A 22,989-nucleotide genomic window follows, 5' to 3' on the forward strand; every position below is an offset into this window, starting at 1 on the left:
TACCTATATATACTTATGTTATGGCTCATTGTAACACAGGAGGTTATTGTACTACACTCTCATACAATAAAGATGTAGCCCTTAAGGGATTCCTCCATGGTTGTAGGCCATAAGGCTGAACCACGTAACCCTCGTGTTCTCAGTGTTCCTCTTCTATGCTTCTCCTTCCGCATCCACTCTAGCATACACAATATGATATAACATATCTCTATGCTAATATTTAACAGATGTTGCAGAGGTTGGAAGGATCGAGCTAAGTGGAGCCGTGGAGGTTGGAGTTGGTCTAGCTCTGCATGGTCGCAGATGCATGATATAAATTATAATTCACTAGTGTACATTACACTTTCAATTAAATTTAAACAGATAAATTTAATTTAATTATAATAAAGATAATTTTTTTATAAAAATAATAAAGATAATATTGGTTAACATAGCCATATATTCGAATTTAATTGAAAATTTTACTCTATCTAAATTATACCTAACTTGTACTATCATTTTTTTTTTTTTTTAAGAAGAAGTAAAGGGAATTTTATTCAAAATAAAACTCAAAGGTCTTTTCGGAATACATCATCCAGATCATTAGGTAGCTCTTCTAGCCGTACATTTGTGTCTGTAGTTAAAAACAGGATTTCTTTTTCTTTTTTAACATATACAACTATATAAGCCTACAAAAACAGGATTTCCCCCTCCCCAAATTTTTAATTTGAGTTAGTACATACTACTCACATAACCACATGTTTGAAATTAACCGACAAATTTACTCTGCCTAAAAAATTATACCTAACTTTTATCATTTTAGAAATTCTTTTTAACATATACAAACTATATAAGCCTACAAAACCAGGAGTTCTCCCTCACCAAATTATTAATTTGAGTTAGTACATACTGCTCTTAAAAAATACACGGGCCAATTGCACTTTTTTTTTTTTTTTTTTGGGTCTCAATTTTCATTTATTATTATAAAATTTGCTACTGTATCTAATTTATTTCTTTGAAGAATTCATAAATTCCATTGAATTTTTTTTATTATTATTATAATTCAATTTAGTTGAATTTTGATAGTTTATATTGAAAATAAAAATCTGCAAAGTTTTACCGTAAAAACATGAAAGATCATTATCAAATATAATTTTAATATGAGACACTAAGTTTCTTTTTATATATACTTTTGTATATGTTTAATATCAAACAAAGCAGCTTTCTTTTATACTAGTTGTTAAAACATGATAAGTTCTTAAAAAAAAAATTATCTAATAAATATATATAGGTAAAATTTATGTTTAGTTCCTCATGTATCATATAGTAGGTTTTTCATTTAAATTCAAAGACATGGTTGCATGAGATTTAAATTTCCATAAAATATATTTATATGTGTTATATTTATATATATATATATATATATATATATATGTCTCTATGTGTGTCTAGGGGTTATCTTAACTATTATATATATAGTATCACAACTTGGTCTCCAAACAAAAATTAGTAGCTTTGCCCATGCTATTTGTTGAGGTACAAATTTTTGGTCCTTAATTTCATTAGCCCACTCACAAAAATTACCCATATAAGCTCATAAACTATTTTGAGTCCACATAAATATTTCCCACCTATTACTCAAATATTTTTCATGTTATTGGGCTCTCACAAATATCTCCCACATTATTACCCAACTTGGGCTCTCACAAATATTCTCTATATAAGCCCCATAAATTATCTTGGGCCCTCTCACACATATTACCCACATATTATCTAACTTGGATTTCCACAAAAAAAAAATACTTATCATATTATTACCAAGATTGGGCCACAAAATTATACTATCTCCACAAAAAAGCCCAAAAACATTTACCTTGTCGGAAAATCCAAAAAGCCCAACAAAACCCCCTCTAAAACCCATTATGATACGACACCTCTAAATCCCGTTACAATACGGCATTCTAAAAGCCTGTTATGATACGGCACTCTAAAAGCCCGTTATGATACGGTACCTTTAAAAGCTGTTACGATATAGCACTCTAAAAGCCCATTACGATACAGCACCTCTAAAGCCCATTACGACACGGCACTCTAAAAGCCCGTTATAATATGGCACCTCTAAAGTCCGTTACAATACGGCACCTCTAAAATCTATTACTACACTGCATTCTTACTAAGTCCGTTGCTACACAGAAATATTTTTACGAAATCCTACAAAGCCCAAATACTAATTTGGCACCTATTTTACAAAACCCAAATGCTATTTTGGCACTTATTTTACAAAGTCCAAATACTAATTTGGCACTATTTTTACAAAGCCCAAATACTAATTTAGCACCTATTTTACAAAGCTCAAATACTAATTTGGCACCTACTCTACAAGGCCCAAATACTAATTTGGTACCTATTTTACAAAGCCCAAATACTAATTTGGCACTATTTTTACAAAAACTCAAATGCTATTTTGGCACTTATTTTACAAAGCCTAAATACTAATTTAACACCTATTTTACAAAACCCAAATATTAATTTGGCACCTACTCTACAAAACCCAAATACTAATTTGGCACCTATTTTACAAAACTCAAATTCTATTTTGGCACTTATTTTACAAAGCCCAAATCCTAATTTGGCACTATTTTTACAAAGCCCAAATACTAATTTGGCACCTATTTTACAAAACCCGAATACTAATTTGGCACATACTCTATAAAACCCAAATACTAATTTAGCACTATTTTTACAAAACCCAAATGCTAATTTGGCACTATTTTTACAAAAGCCCAAATGCTATTTTGACACTTATTTTACAAAGTCTAAATACTATTTTGGCACCCATTTTTACAAAACTCAAATATTATTTTGGCACTTATTTTATAAAGCCCAAATATTATTTTTGGCAACTACTCATAAAGCCCAATAATACTTTGGCACCTATTTCCAAAAGCCCAAATATTATTTTGGCAAAAAAACCTATTACATTACGCTCAAAATGCCCAAAACTATTTCTTGGCAAGAACATATCTTCATATACTAAAGTCCCTAACTCATGGGAAATATAAATTTCTCATCTTTCAAAATATTTATTTCACAAAATTTATGGGAATTATGCTTATTTTTCCATAATCAACTAACTATAAAAGCCCATGTATATTACCTATGGCAAGACTAGGATGACCAAGCCCAAAGAAGCTTAACTACAAAGCCCAACTGAGCCAACCCAGTCCATATATAAATCTCAGCAGCTGAAGCTCATGTGAGCTGTCCAGTTAAACTTCACTACTACCTGATAGTTGGAGCCCATCACCATCAGTTCCAGCTTGTCCAATCAGAATCAAAAAGGGGACAGGTGTCTAATAGGGGTTAAACCCTTCCTTGCCAAGCTGAATTTCATCATTTCTCATGTGACATAAAACTGAGGTGACATGACAAAAAGCTGTGAAACTTTAGCCAGTTGTATCTCCTTCCTTCTCTAACTCATTTGGTCAAGCACCAAGAGCAACCACAACCAGGCCATGAAAGATTCTGGAACAACATGAAATCAATTCATTATCATACCAAAAACATGTACTTTCTGATTCATGGACCAAGCACATAAACCTAAATGAGAAAAACTTAGGGAAATGTGGTTTGGAGGGCACCAAAGGGATCCCAGCAAAGTTCCCAGCGTATGGCTCCAAGATTGACACCTGACTTGGGGTGATACAATCTGCCCTAGGGAACTCTGGCTCTAGCAGCAGCAAAATCAAGATTATTAGGCTGATATATGCTTTAATCCCATCAGCCAAGGCCAAATCAACATATAATGCTAGGCCAGAATCCCAGCTTTTATTACCCAAAACAGCAAGAACATCCTAAAGCTGAGCTTACTACTCTTGGCCAAAATCTTAGGAATGATTCTCTAAGGATTTTCTGAAGATTAAGGAAGATTTAGCAAAGATTATTTGCTAATTACCCCCTCAAACTCAACCATAAATAGAACTCTCCACTGATCCTTCAGGAAGGACACATATATACTAAAAGACACACTGATAAAAAGAGTTCTTCCTCAACTTCTTTGCCTAAACCTTCTCGAAGCTCTGGCAAAGTGCTGAGTTCTTAGTTTCAAGTTTAGAAACTAAATTCTCTAGCTCCTAGCTCACAAATACTCCTCTTACCCCTATTCATAAACACTTATTTGTCCCCAACAGAAAGTCTTTGCAGCTTCACTATATACTCTCACTCATTACTCATACTACTCACAAATGACTTTCTACTTACTACATATACTATATTCCTGAGCATGTCTTGGCACCATAATGATTTTGCTGTGCTAGCTGGGATCTCTCTCTCTCTCTCCCTTCATCCTACACTAAGTTTTTCTCATTACTTGTTATAACGGAGTCCATAGTATTCATTTACTCATTTACTATTGAAGGTTGTGATGTAACTGTCACTATAGAATTTTTTCCTCATATTGTTGTGTTAGAAGACTCTTCTCCAAAGCCAATGGTTGATGAGTTTGAAAATATGGATTCTTTCCTTAATCTGTGAAATAACTAACAGCTGGAGGTTTATTCTGTTCTATCTCATTTTAACGCTAGGCTATTTTCTGTAAAAATATTTTACCGCTGGGCTATTTCTTATAGTATGCTTTTAATCATGCTAACGTGTCTGCTGTAGGAGTTGTTTATGGGTCATTCTTTTGAGCCTCCAACCCAACACAAATCTTATTTGTTGGAAGGAGAAATTTTTTCACCCCTGACACTGTTATGACTGCTGATTGGGCTTTGAAAGCATACAAGTATACAACATTGGAGGCTGATGACATGAAGAAATTAGCAAAAAATCCTTTGGATGCACTTAATAAAAGCAATAACAGAATTTTAAAGTATCTTGTGATAATGTGAATAGAAAGTCGTCTAATATTGTACTGATGGTAAAGTCATTATAGAAGACATGTGATTGTAGTTTTAGGTATGATAGCTAACATTATAGAATGCATATCAACTACAGTTTTAGGGGTGATAACTCAGCAGCCACGTTCATAGAGAAACACAAAGTCAAGTATGGTGTATCCTAGTGATGGGTTACGAAAAATTATCTAATGAAATAGTGCTATGAAACATATCTCTCACAACATATGGAAAAATTATTGGATGTTCCCAAAGCACCATGCCGTAGCAATCCTTTCTCTCTCATTCATGATGGATCTCACCATAAATTTACTCCAATTTGTGTGGGTCTCGCACATGAATTTCACATGTTATGAGAAAAATGTTTCATAAGACCATTTTATGAAACTTTCACCGTGGCAGAACACTTATACTCTCTAAACTGAGAGAAAATAAAATGTGTTTTAGATACATGCATCCTCACACTCAAATGAGGGTGTGTCCCACACATGTGGGGGCCACCCTCATGTGAGTGTGAGGATGCATGCATCAGAAACAGCTTATACCACCTCCTAAACTACACCTCAATTTCTCGTAATGATAACCATACAACTCGGATTCTTTGTCAAATCATGAGCAAGAAACTCTAATCTATTTTTATTTTCTGAAATGAAAATGGTCAGGAGCTAAGAAGAAAATTTTAAAACCTAGGAAATTAAGACTCACCAAATCGAAATCACAGAGCCAGCATACCACCTAACTTTAAATTAAATTGCCTTTCTAAAACATTCTATGACACAATAGTGCAATAACCTTAAATGTAAGCAACAGTTTTCTTCACAGTTTCCTTAAAATTGTTTTCGTCAATGTGCATGTTATATGGTTTTCAATTGCGATTCAAATCCGTTTTCTTCACACTAAGATTTCAAATATCACTTTTCCCTTTGATATATAGTTGAAAAAAAATTTCCTATTAACCAAAAAAAAAAAAGTTTTTTTCCCCCACTTTACATCGAGTAGGGGGTTCAACTTCAAAGCCAAAATTTGAATTTTCCCCGTGAAATAGTCCAATAGTGTCACTCATGACTCAACCTTAAGGATTTTTTTTTTTTTTTTCTTTTTTTAGGCAACCATAAGGATTTTGACAACAATTAAAGTTTACAAACATTGCTTCACATAAGATTATCATCAATTGCCCTACTACTGCATTTATTTTAGCTGGATCATCTTCCACATCTTCAAATTTAGGCATGCGGTCAAATTTGAAGATTTGGTGAATTACACCCAAAAAAAAAAAAAAAAAACCCTAAAAAATGAACTCTAAAATGTGGGTTCACATTCGTGCCCAGAATACTTTTTTGTTGAAAAAAAATAAAAAACAAACAAATTCTACAAACACTCATTTAAAGTATCAGGGGCTTATTCAGTTATTCTCATCATCAAAAAAAGTATTAAGGTCTTATTTTATTTTTTTCCTTTAATTTTCATTTGTTTTTGCCGTCTTTAACTCATAATTTAGGAGCATTTAAAATATATATTTGACTTTAAATCACGATTTCAATGCAAAAAGTGTGTGTACTATGTACATTAGTACATATATTGATCAGGAAGTCCATTTATGGAGGAAATGTTATTGGGTTTCTTGTAAGGGGGAAAATTGTGGAAAAGCTCAAGTGCAGTTTCTCAAATTCTATTTGATGAAGTACAAACTCGTCAGTCTCAGGAGGCAGATGGAACTCCCCGTTAGCGTCTGATTCTCTTCAAGAAGGATGGTCACCGGTGTGGTGCCTGCCACAACGTCTCTGATGTCAAAGTTAGAGCAATCAAGATGTTTATAGAACTAGCAGTAAGAAGTATCTTTTCAGAATTGTAGTCTCGTACCTTATGCTGTGAAATGTGAGAGTTTTATACCTGTGAGCTAGACTGCTAGCCGTTGGAGTATAAATGCTCTTCTTTCATAACGCTTCAAGCCCAATTATGGGGCTTTTATTAGTCCTCAACGGTCTGCCTTACTGGTTTCGTAACTGCCCAGGTTATTTACTAGTACCATTGAATGACTTTCATTTCCTCGTCGTTGATGGTTTGTTCGTCATCAGGGGATATCTTCGTCATTACTGTGTCCTCGTCACTACAACGTGTTCTCGTCGATCCCATCAATTGCCCCCCCAGCTTCTGTGGTCGTCGGTGACGTGTTGTGAGGACCACAGAAGGTGAAGAGTTTCGTTCATTGAGTTGTCTGTGACGCTTGGGGTTCCGCTTCAAATTTAATGAGAGATGGCGGCATGGTATGGAACGTGGCCACGTGGCATCTGCTAATTGGGGGTATTAATGGCATGCCTCTTGGGTTTCCCGCTGCTTTTCAGTTTCCTTGGGTTTTTGGGTTTAAAAAACTTTTCCTTTCCTTCATTCTGATTTTTCCCTTTTTGTTTCGTTTCTGATATCACTCCGATCTCCTTCCGGTGACTTTGACTTTGCTCCGGTGACAAATTTCTCCGGTGACACATTTTTTTCGCCCTCGACTGTTCCTTTTTCCAAGGTACGTTGTTTCTTCGATCCTTCGGTTTATTTTCTTCACGAGCCCTTTATAAATTCCTGATTTTTCTTTTGTCTTTTGCTGTTTTTGGGTTTGGGCGTTTTAGGATTGGGTTCCTTTTTCATGGTTAGTTCTTCTGAGGTTTGGGTAGCTTGCCCCTCAGTTTCTTTCTTTTTTGCTCGCTTAGGGGCGGCCTTAGGTGTCTCCGGGGACTTTTTTCCTTTGATAGGGGATTTTCTTTTCGAAGGTAGTGGGTTGAGTGTGGTTCTGGGGGAGCTGTCTCCAATTTTGGGCCAGTCATTGGCTTGGTTTGAAAGAGAGACGAGGAGAATGTCGGAAGTGAGATCTAGTGAGTCAGACACCGGGTTGTCGTCTAGCGGTGGTCCGATCGAGGGTGATACAGCCGTCTCTACCCCTCGTCAAGTTAGGGCTTTTTATGCTCTCAACGAAGAGTGTGGGCTGGACGCTGACACAGTGGCCAGGTTTAGAGATAGGTTCCAATTCCCTGCAAGGGTTCGGGTTCGTCGGCCTGGTCCTGAGGATCGGGCTTGTCATTTCTTCCCAGGTGAAGTGTGCTTCTATGAGGCCGCTTTTACCTCCGGGCTTAGGTTTCCCGTCCATCCCTTGGTGATGGAGCTATTGGATTACTTTGGCATTGCTCCCGGGCAGCTCATGCCGAACTCCTGGAGGATAGTCATTAACTGTATGGAGATTTGACTGGCTGCCAACGAGGATTTGATCAAAGTGAGTGAGTTCGTCCATATCTATCGTTTGAAGGAATCAAAGGAGTTTGGGTATTACGAACTAGTCCCTTGGACGAGGAGGACTAGAATCGTTAAGGGTCTAGCCTCGTCATTCAGGTACTGGAAGTCCCGTTTCGTTTTCGTGTCAGGGGATGACTTTGAGACCCCTTCCAGTGAGGCTTGGGGTGATATCCCAAGGTTACTTCGTCGGTGGGGAACCCCAATTTTAGGTGCGTCTATGTTCCTTCTCGTCTGTTTATTTTTCGTCTTGTATGTTTGGTCGTCATTAACAACTTACTCATTTCTGTGTGCAGCAAAAAAGGCGTCCCAAGTTGAAGAGCAAATACCAGGAACGTCTTCAAAAGGCAATCACATACTCCCAATCGATCGAGAGTTGGGACGACCTCTTGGACCCACGGACACTTGCTTTCTATTGTTTGGGCCCGGATCCGTCTCCCTACGTTTTGCGCAGTATCAACATCGAGGAAAAGAAGAGTAAGTGTTTTGCTTCATCCAGCCTTTAATCACGCATTTTTGGATTTCTTAACTCCTTTTTTTATTTTTTTTTATTTTTTTTTTATTTTTAGAGATGACTACCAAATTCAACAAGGACATGTATGCCAAAATGAGAGCCAAGAAGGATGAACCCTTGGCTAGCATCGGCAAGAAAGTAGTTCGTGTGACGGGGAAGGGTTCGTCCGCCGTGGATGCTACTCCGATTGTCCCGGGGGTAGAGGGTGTCCGAGTAGCTTCGCCTGCCACTTCCGTCGAGGAAATCCCCACTCCGTCATCAAAGAGGCCGAGGATTTCAGCCAAGGACAAAGAGAAGGAGAAAACAGGCTCGTCCATATTTGATGACGAGGGTGTGGCTGTAGAGCGGGCACACAACATTGTGAAAGCTGAGGACCTGAAAGTCTTTTCTGGGGTTCCTGTCAATGTCGTCGCGAGTCAGCACGTCCACAAGATAATGCAGGTAAGGCTGTTCACAACTTTTTCCTTGGTCTCTTCTTTCATTTTTTTTTTTTTACTGACGTTCTTATCTTGCTTCGTTAGGTGTTGGGGGAGAGTCTCCATCTGGCTTCTGAGTGTCTTACTCAGGAGGCTAGGGTGGCCTCCTTGACCTCTAGGATGGAGGCTCTGGAGAAGGAGAATTCAGCTTTGAAGAAGGACCTTATACAGTCGATGGACGAGTCTGCTACCTTGAAGGAGAAGGTCAAGGCTCTTAACTCTGACTTAAGGGTTGAGCGTCAGCTGAATCTGGAGAAGGATGACCAGCTTCAGGCAACCAAGGAGAAATTGAAGACAGTTGCTGCCAGGTCCGTCGAGGCCTTTTAGCAGACGGAGGAGTATTCCACTGTACTTTTCAGTTGGTACTTCAAGGGATTCGAACTCCTCCGCCGGTACCTCGTCAAGTACCCCACAGGGGTTGATCTGCCAAGTCTAGATCTAGAAGTGGTGGATCAAGTGATGGCTGCTGACGAGGCTGCCCAACCTTCTGCTCCTGACAGTGATGCCCCTGCTGCTGACGATGCTCCTCCGGCTGCTGCTAATACTGTTACTGACGCCCCAGACGCCCGAGCCTGATCCTTAGGAAATTTATCACTTATATTTGCCTATTATGTTTTAGGCCCTTTTTTGGTGATGTATAAAATTTTTTGTTTTTATTTCCATTTTCAGAACAATACTTTTTTGGTCCTGTTATGAGAACAAGGATAATTGCCCTATGTTTTTGGGCCTTTCTATGATTTAATGTTTATCTGCTTCTGTTGTTATACTGTTATCTATACATGTGCGTGATTTAGTATAAACTTCTTAGCGTACCTTGCATTGAGCTGGTACTTAGTGCAATTTTCTTGTGATTCACTCGTCATCCTTTATCTTTTGTTGTAGATGTCTATCCTTCTTCTTTTTCTTTTTGCTCTTTTTCTTGCTCTTTTCTTGTGATTCGCGTGTCCCTCGTCAGTGATTTGCATCCGTCTTGGCGGAATCTTATCACTTAGCCTTTTTTATGGTGACTTACATCCTATTAAGGGATCTCGTCACTTCAGGCCTCGTCAGTGATTTACATCCGTCTTAGCGGAATCTTATCACTTAGCCCTTTTTATGGTGACTTACATCCTATTAAGGAATCTCGTCACTTTGGGCCTCGTCAGTGATTTACATCCGTCTTGGCGGAATCTTATCACTTAGCCTTTTTTATGGTGACTTACATCCTATTAAGGAATCTCGTCACTTCGTACCTCGTCAGTGATTTACATCCGTCTTGGCGGAATCTTATCACTTAGCCTTTTTTATGGTGACTTACATCCCATTAAGGAATCTCGTCACTTCGGGCCTCGTCAGTGATTTACATCCGTCTTGCGGAATCTTATCACTTAGCCTTTTTTATCTTATTCGTTTGTCGTCAGTGACATACACTCGTCAAGGTGGACTCTTGTTAGTCTGACTCACAATTGACTGGACTTATCTGCATAAAGACATCAAGGGATAAGAAATTTTTATTGAATTCAAGAGCGACTGCCTTTGTCTATTACATTTACTGGTGGTACTTTTTTAAATGCTCAATATTCCATGGTCGAGGGAGCCTTTGTCCGTCCATGGTTTCCAGGTGATAACTTCCTTGTCTTGAGTAGTGAGTGACTCGGTAGGGACCTTCCCACGTAGGACCTAGCTTTCCCTGGGTAGGGTCTTTAGTTGCCATGTTGGTCCTGCGTAGGACGAGGTCCCCTATGTCCAGGCGTCTCAGTTTGACCCGTTTGTCATAGTATTCGGCCATTTTCCTTTGATACCTCGTCATCTTACTGGATGCGTTGACTCTCACTTCGTCTAGACAATCTAGGTTCAGTCGTAGTTCGTCGTCATTGATCTCTTTGTTGAAGGATCGACGCCTGATACTTGTGACCCCTACTTCGACTGGGATTACTGCTTCTGTACCATAGGTGAGCCTGAAGGGGGTTTCTCCCGTCGGGGTTCTGGCGGTAGTTCTGTAAGCCCATAGGACATTTGGTAGTTCTTCTGGCCAGGCACCTTTCGCATCGTCCAGTCTGGTCTTGATAATCTTGAGTAGCGTCCGGTTCGTCACTTCCGTCTGTCCGTTTGCCTGAGGATGCCCTGGGGATGAGAACTGATTCTTGATCCCAAGGCTTGAGCAAAATCCCCTGAAGCCTTGACTATCGAACTGCCTTCCATTGTCTGATATGATCGTCGAGGGAATCCCGAACCTGCATACTATGTTTTTCCACACAAAGTTCTGGATCCGAGCCTCAGTGATCGTTGCTAGGGCCTCTGCTTCAACCCATTTCGTAAAATAGTCAATAGCAACAAGAAGGAATTTTACCTGACCTTTACCTTGGGGCAGAGGACCGACGATGTCGATTCCCCATTATGCGAATGGCCATGGGGAAGTTATGGTCGTCATTCTCTCTGCTGGAAGCCACTGCACATTCCCGTATCGTTGGCATTTGTCGCACCTTCTGACGATGCTAGCAGCGTCCACCTGCATGGTTGGCCAAAAATACCCTGCTCTTACCACTTTGTTTACTAGGGATCTGGAGCCGGCATGGTCGCCACAAATTCCTCCATGTACCTCCTCCAAGATGTATTTGGCCTCTTCCTCGTCGACGCACTTCAAGTAGGGCATCGAGAAGCCCCTCTTGTACAAGGCGTCATTCAGGATCGTGAATCTGGCTGCCCTTTTCTTGATCTTTCTGGCTTCTTCAGTGTCTTCAGGTAGGTGCCCGTCCTGGAGGAAGGATATTATGGGCGTCATCCAGGTGTCTTTGCTTTGGATGGAGAACACCACCACCTCTTCAATACTCGGGTGTTTCTGGATCTCTATTGCCATATCTGTGCTCGTCTCCCCTTCTTCTGATGACGCTAGTTTTGATACTTCGTCGGCTCCAATATTCTGGCTTCTTGGTATCTGGACGAACTCCACTGTGTCGAACTCTTGAGTTAGCTGCCTTGTCAGTTTAAGGTATTTCTGCATCCTTTCTTCCTTTGCCTTGTACTCTCCACTGATCTGTCCAATTACCAGCCTTGAATCACTCTGGATCAGCAAGTTTTTTGCACCAAGAGCTTTCCCAAGTCTCAGGCCCGTCAATATTCCTTCATACTCGGCTTCGTTATTGGTGGCTGGGAACTTCAGTTGAACCCCATATTTCATTACTTCTCCGTCGGGGGTGGTTATGACAACCCCTACTCCCCCTCTCTTTTGGGCTGACGAACCGTCTGTTTGTATTGTCCATTTATCAACTTTGTCTGTAATTCCATCTTCGTCTGGCAGAGTGAATTCAGCGATGAAGTCAGCCAGAGCTTGTGCCTTGATAGCCGCTCTTGGATGGTACTCGATATCAAATTGGCTGAGTTCGACTGCCCATTGGACCATTCTCCCTGCTGCTTCTGGTTTGTTCATCGATTTCTTAATTGGTTGATCCGTCATCACAAGGATAGGGTTTGACTGGAAATACGGCCTGAGCTTGCGCGAGGCTACTATAAGTGCAAACACGATCTTTTCGATCCTTGGGTACCTGAACTCAGCTCCTTGAAAGGCTTGGCTGACGTAGTACACCGGGAGTTGCTTCTTGCCTTCTTCTCTAATCAAGGCTGCGCTTACTGCCGAGGCTGACACTGCCAGGTATAGGTATAAGTTCTCCCCTCCTTTGGACGGGCTCAGGAGAGGTGGACTGCTCAGGTATTGCTTCAACTCTTGGAACGTTGCTTCGCATTCGTCGGTCCAAGCAAAAGCCTGTTTGAGGGTTTTGAAGAAGGGCAGGCATTTGTCTGTGGCCCTAGAGACGAACCTATTCAGGGCTGCTATCCTTCCTGTAAGTTTTTGTACGTCCTTGACGGTCTTGGGTGAAGCCATGTCGATGATAGCTCGTACTTTCTCTGGATTTGCTTCTATTCCTCTCTAGGAAACCATGAATCCCAAGAACTTTCCCGAGGCTACTCCAAAAACACATTTGCTTGGGTTCAGCTTCATCTGGTGTTTTCTCAGGGTTGCAAAAGTCTCCTCCAGGTCGTCCAGGTGAGCGAGCTCCTCCTTGCTCTTGACGAGCATATCGTCCACGTATACCTCCATGTTCCTGCCAATCTGTTGGCTGAACATTTTGTTTACCAATCTTTGGTACGTAGCTCCAGCATTTTTCAGCCCAAACGGCATCACCTTGTAGCAGTAGAGTCCTTGGCTTGTAATGAAGGCAGTTCTCTCCTGGTCTTCTTCAGCCATCTTTATCTGGTTGTACCCTGAGAAGGCGTCCATGAACGTCAGTAGCTTGTGTCCGGCGGTGGAGTCCACGAGCTGATCTATCCTTGGTAGAGGGAAGCTGTCCTTTGGACATGCTTTGTTCAGGTCGGTGAAGTCTACACACATTCTCCACTTTCCGTTTGCTTTCTTTACCAGGACGACGTTGGCGAGCCATTCTGGATAATATGCTTCCTGGATAAATCCAGCCGTCAAGAGTTTGGTTACTTCCTCTGCTATTGCCTGATCTCGTTCTGGAGCGAAGGTTCTTCGTCGTTGCTGAACGGGCTTCCTGCTAGGGTCCACATTCAGCCTGTGCTGGATGACTTCTGGAGATATGCCTGGCATGTCCTCGTGACTCCATGCAAAGACGTCTAGATTCCTCTTAAGGAATTTTATGAGTTTTGTTCTCATCTCAGGACTTAACGTCGTCCCTATCCTGGTCGTCTTGTCCGTATTTCCTTCTACCAACTCTACTGCTTCCAGGGTCTCCATCCCGTCCTCCTCTTTTTCTTCAATCGTCCACGCGTGGTTCTCCTTTTTTGCCAGTACGGCTTGATAGCATTCCCTTGCCAGGACTTGGTCACCCTTCACTTCACCTACGCCGCTGTCTGTTGGGAATTTCACCTTCAAACAGTAGGTTGACGTCGCCGCCTTCCACTTGTTTAGGGTGGGCCTCCCAATGATGACGTTGTAGGACGAGGGGCAATCTACCACCAGGAAGTCTACTTGTTTGGTCAACTGCATTGGGTAGGTCCCTGCCGTCACCGTCAGAGTCACTATTCCCCTGGGGTAAACCATGTCTCCACTGAAGCTGACGAGCGGAGAGTCAAAAGGACGAAGCCTTTTTGGATCTAATCTCAACTGCTGGAAGGCTGGGAGGTAGATGATATCCGCTGAGCTCCCATTATCAATAAGGACCCTTCTGGTATTGAACCCTTCAATATTCAGCACTATGACCAGGGGATCGTTGTGAGGCTGCTTTACTCCCCTGGCGTCTCCTTCATTAAAGGATATGTCTTGGTACGTTCGTCGGTGCTTGGACGGAGGCATGGTGTGGACGCTGTTCACCTGTCTGTGGCATGCTTTTTTGAGTGATGTAAATGATCCTCCTAAGGATGGTCCGCCCGCGATCGTGTTTATCTCCCCGATCACCTTGCGGGGAGGCTGGGACGGATGGTCGTCATCCCGAGTAAAGGATTCATGTTGGGTCCTGTTGTCGTCTTTGAACTTGCTATATTCTCCTTTCTTCACATATTTCTGTAACTTTCCTTTCCGTATTAATTCCTCTATTTGTTCTTTCAGGTCTCTGCAGTCTTCTGTGTTGTAGCCGTGGTCTCTATGGAACCGGCAATATTTGTTCTTGTCACGTGCGTTGGGGGACGAGTGTAATGGCCTGGGCCATTTGAGATAATACTCGTCCTTGATCTGCGTGAAAATCTTGTCAACAGGCATAACCAAAGGGGTAAATTTTACCTGACGAGGATTTTTGTCGTCTCTCCTTCTATTCCCGTCGTTGTTCCGACGTTCTGGTCTGTCTCTCTTTTGCCCTCTGCGGTCGTCCTCTCCTTTGGATTTGTCCCCGAGCCTGTCAGTATCTTTTATGGCAGCTAGAGCATCTTCCGCGTTCATGTACTTTTGTGCCTTCAGGAGCATCTCAGCCATTGTCTTCGGGGGGTTTTTTGCAAGAGAGGCCACAAGGTCTCTGGATCTCAATCCTACTTTGAAGGTCGTCAGCTGCACCTTGTCATCAGCTTCGTCCACTTCCAGAGTTTCCCGGGTGAATCGTTTGACATACGACCTCAGAGTCTCCTTCTCTCCCTGTCTTATGGTGAGTAAGTAATCTACCGGTCTCCTTGGGCGTTGTCCCCCTATGAAGTGACGCAAAAAAGCACTACTCAGCTGATCGAAGTTGTCTATGGACGAGTTTGGCAACTTAGTAAACCACTCTCTTGCAGCTCCTTTGAGAGTTGTAGGGAAGGAACGACACAATATCTCGTCAGGTGGCTGCTGGAGACCCAGAGTCGTCTTAAAGGTATTAAGATGATCCTGAGGGTCCTTGAGTCCGTCGAATGGCTCTAATTGGGGCAGGCGGAACTTTGACGGCACAGGGCAATCAAGTACTGCTGCAGTGAAGGGCGAATCTGTAGCCCTTATCATTTTGTCTACGCTCCGGTCCGTCTTTTCTTTGATGGCGCTCCTTAGTTCGTCCATCTCTTTCCTCATCTCCCGAAGAAGATCTGAATTCTGTTCATCCGGATTAGTTGGTCTTCGGGGGGTTTCCCTCTGCTGGCTATCCCCCTCTCCCTCCGTGTTACCCTTGGACCGATTTTCTTCCTGTTGAGCTTGTTGAACCTGCTGGAGCCGCAGCTTCATTTCCTGGTTCTGTTTGGTGAGTTCTTCAATGGTGGCCGCAAGGGCCTGGACTTACTAGGTCAAGGCTACTGAGTCAGGGTTGGATTCCATCTGAATGTAGAGAGTTGATGGGAACTACGCTTTCAGATACGAACCTGAGAATATCGTAATTTCCCACAGACGGCGCCAAACTGATGAAGTACAAACTCGTCAGTCTCAGGAGGCAGATGGAACTCCCCTGTTAGCGTCTGGTTCTCTTCAAGAAGGATGGTCACCGGTGTGGTGCCTGCCACAACGTCTCCGATGCCAAAGTTAGAGCAATCAAGATGTTTATAGAACTAGCAGTAAGAAGTATCTTTTCAGAATTGTAATCTCGTACCTTATGCTGTGAAATGTGGGAGTTTTATACCTGTGAGCTAAACTGCTAGCCGTTGGAGTGTAAATGCTCTTCTTTCATAACGCCTCAAACCCAATTATGGGGCTTTTATTAGTCCTCAACGGTCTGCCTTACTGGTTTCGTAACTGCCCAGGTTATTTACTAGTACCATTGAATGACTTTCATTTCCTCGTCATTGATGGTTTGTTCGTCATCAGGGGATATCTTCGTCATTACTGTTTCCTCGTCACTACAACGTGTTCTCGTCGGTCCCATCACTATTAATGCTGCTTCTCAATGAACCATGAAAGATGCTTGGAGTGCCTATCAAAATATACAAAATCCTACTCTTAACCTATTCATGTTGCCACCTATTATCCAATAACATTCTCAGTTACAATTACCGTTCTTGTAACATCATAAACCAAGCTTTTGCTCCAGACACATCATAAAAAGATCTTAAAAAGTAACGCTCAAAATCCAAAGATGAAAAATATGACTACTAAATAAGACACAAGAGCATTAAAATTAGACTGAATTCTGGTTTAAGGGTATATAAACACACTTAATATAATTCCTAGAGTTCTTCACAAAATGAACATAGTGGTGAATTTATACAATGTGGGGCTTGAACCAACTCCAGCTTTCTTCACCTTCGGGCAATATGGACACCATATATAGCCTCAAGATCATTTTCAAGGCTAAAAACACACTCATCTCCAGGTTGAATAAGATTCGCCTTGCTAAAATCTTTCCATCCGCTTGTCAATATCTTGAAATTGGGTCTCTCATGGTAGAGTACTGGCCACATTTTCATAGCTGAATCTCGCAGGTAGACAACCTTCCTTTCCATTTTCATTCTTCCCTTGTGAGAACTTGGCAAGCATGTGGGCAACTCCTGCAATAAGTAGTGTTCGAAGAAGGTAAAAATAAATCAGTAGATACAGAAAGACTCACCAACACCGTGCCATTTACTGATCAAATGGTTGTATTTAAATCTTTCAAATCAATAAGCGCGCATTTGTGTGTGTGCATTCGTTTACATATTGTGTTCTACAAATGATAGTGTTAATGTTTCCATTTATTGACTAGAAGGTATGATTTAAATCTTTCTGATTGAATTCTAGAAAGCATGCCACCAACAAGATTTAGATTTTTCATTTTTTAATTACATAATTCAACCTATAAAACAAAAGTCAGTTACATAATTCTGTCAAAACAGTAGAATTGATTATAAAGAAACATATAATTTCCAGGTGCCCCTCATCAGCGATAGGAATGACAATATTTAGGAAGAATAACAGGATAACTGGAAGAAAAAAACGCAACAACTGCTATTTGTGACAACATATATGGTTGATCAAGATCAAATTAGTTGTGTAAGACCAGTTAAAAAGCAGACAGTAACAACATAAAGAAATGCTAATACTCAATAGGCTAATCAATGAATAACATACAAGAAAAGATTGATCTTCTGTGGCCACCAAACAGGAGACAGTGGGTCTGGGTGTACTCTGTGAAAGAACCCCAATTGGGTCAACAGGTTCAGCTTTCACCGCTATATGACCTTTGTCATCATCTCCAACATTTGTGTCAGCACTCTGAATATGCTCCTCCTTGATCACCTTTGACTCCTTCCCTGCATTTTATTACAAGCCAAGTTATAAAGTAAAAAATACTAATAATCAAAAAGAAAAGCCAACCAGTGACTACTTAAACAACAACAACCAAGCCTTAGTTCTTAAACAACAAGACTTGAACATAAAACTTGACCGTGTATTTATTGAGTTTTGTCCTTGTGACTGCACGAATCCGGAGTAATCTTCTCCACAGGATCCTTTTTAACGATTTCCATCAATTCATCTGTTTCAAAATGGCAAAACTTTTTGTCAGGTAAAACATATTAAACGATCACCATAATTCATGATGAAAAATATTGCTTTTGAGAAGAAGAAACAACGCTGCATGCCCCCAACAAGCACGAATAGAACGTATAATTGCGCGCAGTAGATACAAACCATTTTGACAGTCCCGCTTCTCAGAGATCTTAGGAACAGCAGAGGACTCTGACATTGCAAATTTCTGTGCAGCCGATCGAGTTGAGCAAAAGTACGATCGTTTTGAGGGAAAAAAATATTTGGTATCAAATAAATAGTAGTCGGTTATAAAAAAATCTAATGATTGAGTGATACGTGTAAAATAACCCCTATCTGCATTCCACCACAACTCTAGGATGTTAGTGGGTAGTTATTTAAAAATTGGCGAAAATGCACTTTTGGTCCCTATATTTTGGGCCTATTTATTTACAATTTGATCTCTAAATTGATTTAAGTCCTAAGTCAGTCCCTGATTTTCAAAAATCGTTTTTAAAATAGTCCCTACCGTCAACTCAGTGACAGAAAATGCTGAGGTGGCAAACGGAATACACTGTTTGCTGATATGGCTAATAAAATAATAAAAAATATATATATTTAAATGCCATGTCAGCATTTTCTGAATTAAAAAAGCCATGTCAGTTTAATTAAAAAAATAAAAATAATTTATATTTTTCAATTTCAATTTAATTCAAACTAAATTTAAAAAAAAAACTTTTAAATTTAATTTTTGTATTATTATTATTATTATTATTATTATTATTATTATTATTTTCATTATTTTTTAGGTTAGGAGGTAAGATCACAAGAACTTGTTCTTCATGTTTTTCCCAAACTCAAGAACAATCAAACCCAGAACAATGCAAAATTTCATACAAAATCCCTATCCTCCATCGAAACCTCCAGAACATAAAAAAATCATCAAACCCAAACCCACATGAGAAAACCAACCCAGAAAAATCATCAAACCCAGAAACCTCCAACCCAGAACATGAACTTCATTCTTCATGTTTTTCTCCAAATCAAGACAAACCCAATTAACTAACCCACTCAAAATCAATCTCAACACAAAAAATCCATACCCACAAACTGAAACCACCACCAACAACCAAAACAACCACCACAATCACCCACACCACCAACCACAACAACCACAGATCACCACCAAAAAAAAAAAAACCAAATAATGAAAGCAAAACAGATCCATTTTCTGCCACAACCACCAAACCCAGCACTCGCAGCGGCCCATAGCGAGCAAAACCACGGCCACCCACGAGCACCAACAGCCCCACGCCAGCCCACGGCGATCTGAATCCCACTTGTGCTGATCTGAACCCACCCACGGCGAGCCATGACCACCAAAACACCACCACTCAACCAGAAATCACCGATTCGGAGAGAGGGAGACCGAGATAATGGCGAGCAAAACCACGGCCACCCACGAGCACCAACGGCCCCATGCCAGCCCACGGCGATCTAAATCCCACTTGTGTCGATCTGAACCCACCCACGGCGAGCCACGACCTCCGAAACGCCACTACTCAACCAGATCACCGATTCGGAGAGAGGGAGACCGAGATGAGGAAAAAAGAATAGAGAAATAGAGAGGGAGAAGAAGGCTAAATCAATGATTTCTGATTTAGGGAGACCAAGTGTAGGGTGAAGAGAGAGAGAGGGAGTTTGAGATTAATGGTAGAGAGTGTGAAGATTTTTTTAAGCTGATGAGGTTAACTAAAAACAAAAACAAAAAGAATTAAAACAATTATGAATTTTTATTTTTTAAGAAATGATTTTAGTTTAAATTAGATTTAAGATTTTTTAAAAAATTTTAATTTACATTTTTTTTTTCTTAGGGCTGGCTTTTTTTTTATTAATTTAAATGCTGACATGGCATTTAAAAAATTTTAAAATTTTTTTTTATTAGCCACATCAGCAAATAGTGTATTCTGTTTGCCACCTCAGCATTTTCTATCACTGGGTTGACGGTAGGGACTATTTTAAAAATGATTTTTGAAAATCAGAGCCTGACCTAGTATCTAAATCAATTTAGGGACCAAATTGTAAATAGGCCCAAAATGTAGGGACCAAAAGTGCATTTTTGCCCTTAAAAATTTAAACAATAGCGTTAGATTGTAAAATTATTTTTAAAATTCTAAATTTTAGATAAATTTGAAAAACCGTTTCTTTTTCAAATTCAAATTTAAAAGTAAAACAATTTTTTTTATCATAAAAAAATAGAATGCTTTTTTTAGATAGTTTGAAATGCGTAGTAGATTTTTTTTTTTTTTCCTTTTTCTATCACATTAGTAACTGAGTAAGTATTATACTTGTGGGGCCCAATAATTTGTGGCCCTGGCCCATTTGTTCATTGGGGCCCAAGGCCCAAGCCAAGGAATGTTATAGCCCAGGATAAGTAATACAAGTACAAAATAGTCTTGGGACACAGCCGAGGACGATTCAATCCTTGGCATGTCCGAGGTCCCCCTGGGAGGAAGGACAAAAACGGTATAGGAACAGTTTGGAAAAAAATCTAAAAATATCTATGTCAATAGGGAAGGATACGCTGGATAGTTTAACGACCAAGGACAAAGGGAAAGCTGCCCTTACTGCCATTCAATACTCTGCACCTGACAGAACCATACCCTTTAACTTTTACAACCACCCCTAACCACTCTAGGTATGGGTTGATGGGACAAGTATCAGTCTTGGAAAGGTCGATCCTACACATGGACGTTGGATAAAGGATACAGGCCAGTATAAAAGGAAAAGTAAGGATCCAAAGGAAGTGGCTGGGAAAAATAGCCAAAAACCAGAGCCTCCCAGCCCGCTTCCAAGAGAAAGACTCCTAAGGCGAACATGATTTAATTATGTATGGACACCACGAAAAACCCACTGTCTTGTAACCGAGGCCTATCCTTTCAAACCTACACTCTATAAATGATATTGTTTGGGCCTTTTTACGTGCGAACCCAACGTTGTTAAGGGTCGTTACCAATCGCGTCCTTACAATACTATTATTACAATTTTTTTTTTTTTTTTTTGGCACTCTCACTTCTCATGGGATACTTACCCATGTTCACCACTATCATTTTTTATCTTAAAAAGTCAGAAAATAATTACCATTATTTTGAATTAAAAAAATTCTTTAAAAAATCCATCCAAAAATATATGAAACTAGCAAAAAAAAAAAAAGGAACACCGAAACTATTATTTTGTATGTGCATGGGATGTGTTCATTTTTTTGGTTCTAGCCTAATCGTATATACTAGCATCTAAGCACGTGCTCATGATCATGCTTAGAGGCTCTTCTATTTCTTTTTTCTAAAGATTAATAATTTTCATTCATCATATATAATTTAGGATTGTTGCATTCTTCAATCACAAAAGGTGTGATGAGATTTATGTGTTTGTGAGTGAAATAAGTTTTTGGTATATAACTCTTATCACACCTTTAGCTATTTTGTGATTGAAGTATGCAGTAACCACGAATAATATATGATGAATGACAATTATTAACCTTTAAGGAAAGAAAAAAAAAATACCAATTATTGTCCTAAATTTTAGTTTTTCAAAAAGAAAACTACCAATTATTCAACATGTTCAATTTAAGATAACTGTGAATTACTATCTTGACTCCCACAAACAAAAATGCCCAGAAAAAAGGAGCCCGCTCTTTCGGACATAAACACAAATTCAATGAATAGTGCACTCTCCTAATTCTTCAGTTGTCTTCTGAGAAAAATAAAATAAAATAAAATAAAAAAGAAGAAAGATTGTCTATTGGCATTGCTGTTTTTGGGATTTTTGCATAACAAGAGATCAACGTGACGAGAGTATGTTAGATTTTGTCAAATTTCTCAACAGTGGTGGGTCTCTTATCCTATTAACACATATATCTCATTTGCACGTCCAGTCCATTGGTGAGGTGTTGGCTGTGTAACTATGATTCTATTGTTTAATAATTATCCTAATTGTTATTGCGTTTTTTGATATAGCCACACAGAACACACTTGATGATACATCAAGTAGCGAATTACCAGGGCTACTAAGGTAAGTTACTACTTATTGTATGAATATTTATTTTTATTTTATATATATATATATAATTTTAACTTTGAAAATTTAATTTATAAATGAATAAATCAATTTGAAAATTAATAGAAGAGTGGTCCTATTTTTTAAGCAATATTGTTTTAGTGGGAGTTAGAGTTGCATTTTTATCTGATTGTCTTTTAGTTTTGTCTCTATTTAAACATAGGAATGTAAGGACATTTTTGAATTAAAAAATCGAGGAATCCAAGCATAGAAAGCCCCTTAAATAATAGTATAGATAATATATAAAAATAAAAAATACAAATTATATAGAACAACGGATTATATAGCTGAATTTAATTCGCCAACACTTTAAATTTATAAAATTTAAATATTCAATAAAATAAAGATAGCATATTTCGAAGCAAACTCTGAATTTCCGATTCATCATTTGCTCAACTAGTTAGTAATAATAAAAATAAAAAATAAAACCCCTCCCAAAAAATATCTCATAGTATTAAAAAAAATTTTAACCAAGTTACGTATAGTATTAATTTATTAGATCAAAATATTAATAATTATTATTAGTTTTTTTATAAAATATTTTTATTATTAGTTTTTTTTATAAAATAATTTTATTATTATTTTTTTTTTTTTTTTTTTTTTTGAGAATTAGGTTGCATATATCTTTTGAGTTGTATTTGAACTGTATTATACTATTTTTAGTGTTAGTGGTTTCCTACTGTGGCCATAAGTTTAGGAGATGTGGTTCCTTTATTTTAGGTTTTTAATGTTACTTGAGAAGTTACTACTTAAATAGTTGAAGTTATTTTCAAAAAATCTTCAGAGTTCCTACTTCCTAGAGGTCAGGATTAATTTCTTCTGTCAAATTCAAACTTTTATCTCCCCCTTTTCTTTTGGTCAAATTCAAACTTTATCTTCTCCTTTTTTCTTTTTTTTCTTTTTTGGGTTAATTAG

The 22,989-nt window shown here is 39.3% G+C and overlaps 1 protein-coding gene across 1 annotated transcript; it reads left to right on the plus strand.

The window, feature by feature from the left end:
* The first annotated feature begins 8,718 nt into the window (after positions 1-8,718).
* Positions 8,719-9,713, plus strand: LOC115990708. The gene is made up of 3 exons (XM_031114509.1): positions 8,719-9,102; positions 9,183-9,445; positions 9,497-9,713. The coding sequence occupies exons 1-3, from the start codon at positions 8,719-8,721 to the stop codon at positions 9,711-9,713; spliced, it is 864 nt and encodes a 287-aa protein (XP_030970369.1).
* The last annotated feature ends 13,276 nt before the right edge of the window (positions 9,714-22,989 follow it).

This window comes from Quercus lobata, chromosome 5 (assembly GCF_001633185.2).
Source record: "Quercus lobata isolate SW786 chromosome 5, ValleyOak3.0 Primary Assembly, whole genome shotgun sequence".
NCBI lineage: Eukaryota > Viridiplantae > Streptophyta > Magnoliopsida > Fagales > Fagaceae > Quercus > Quercus lobata.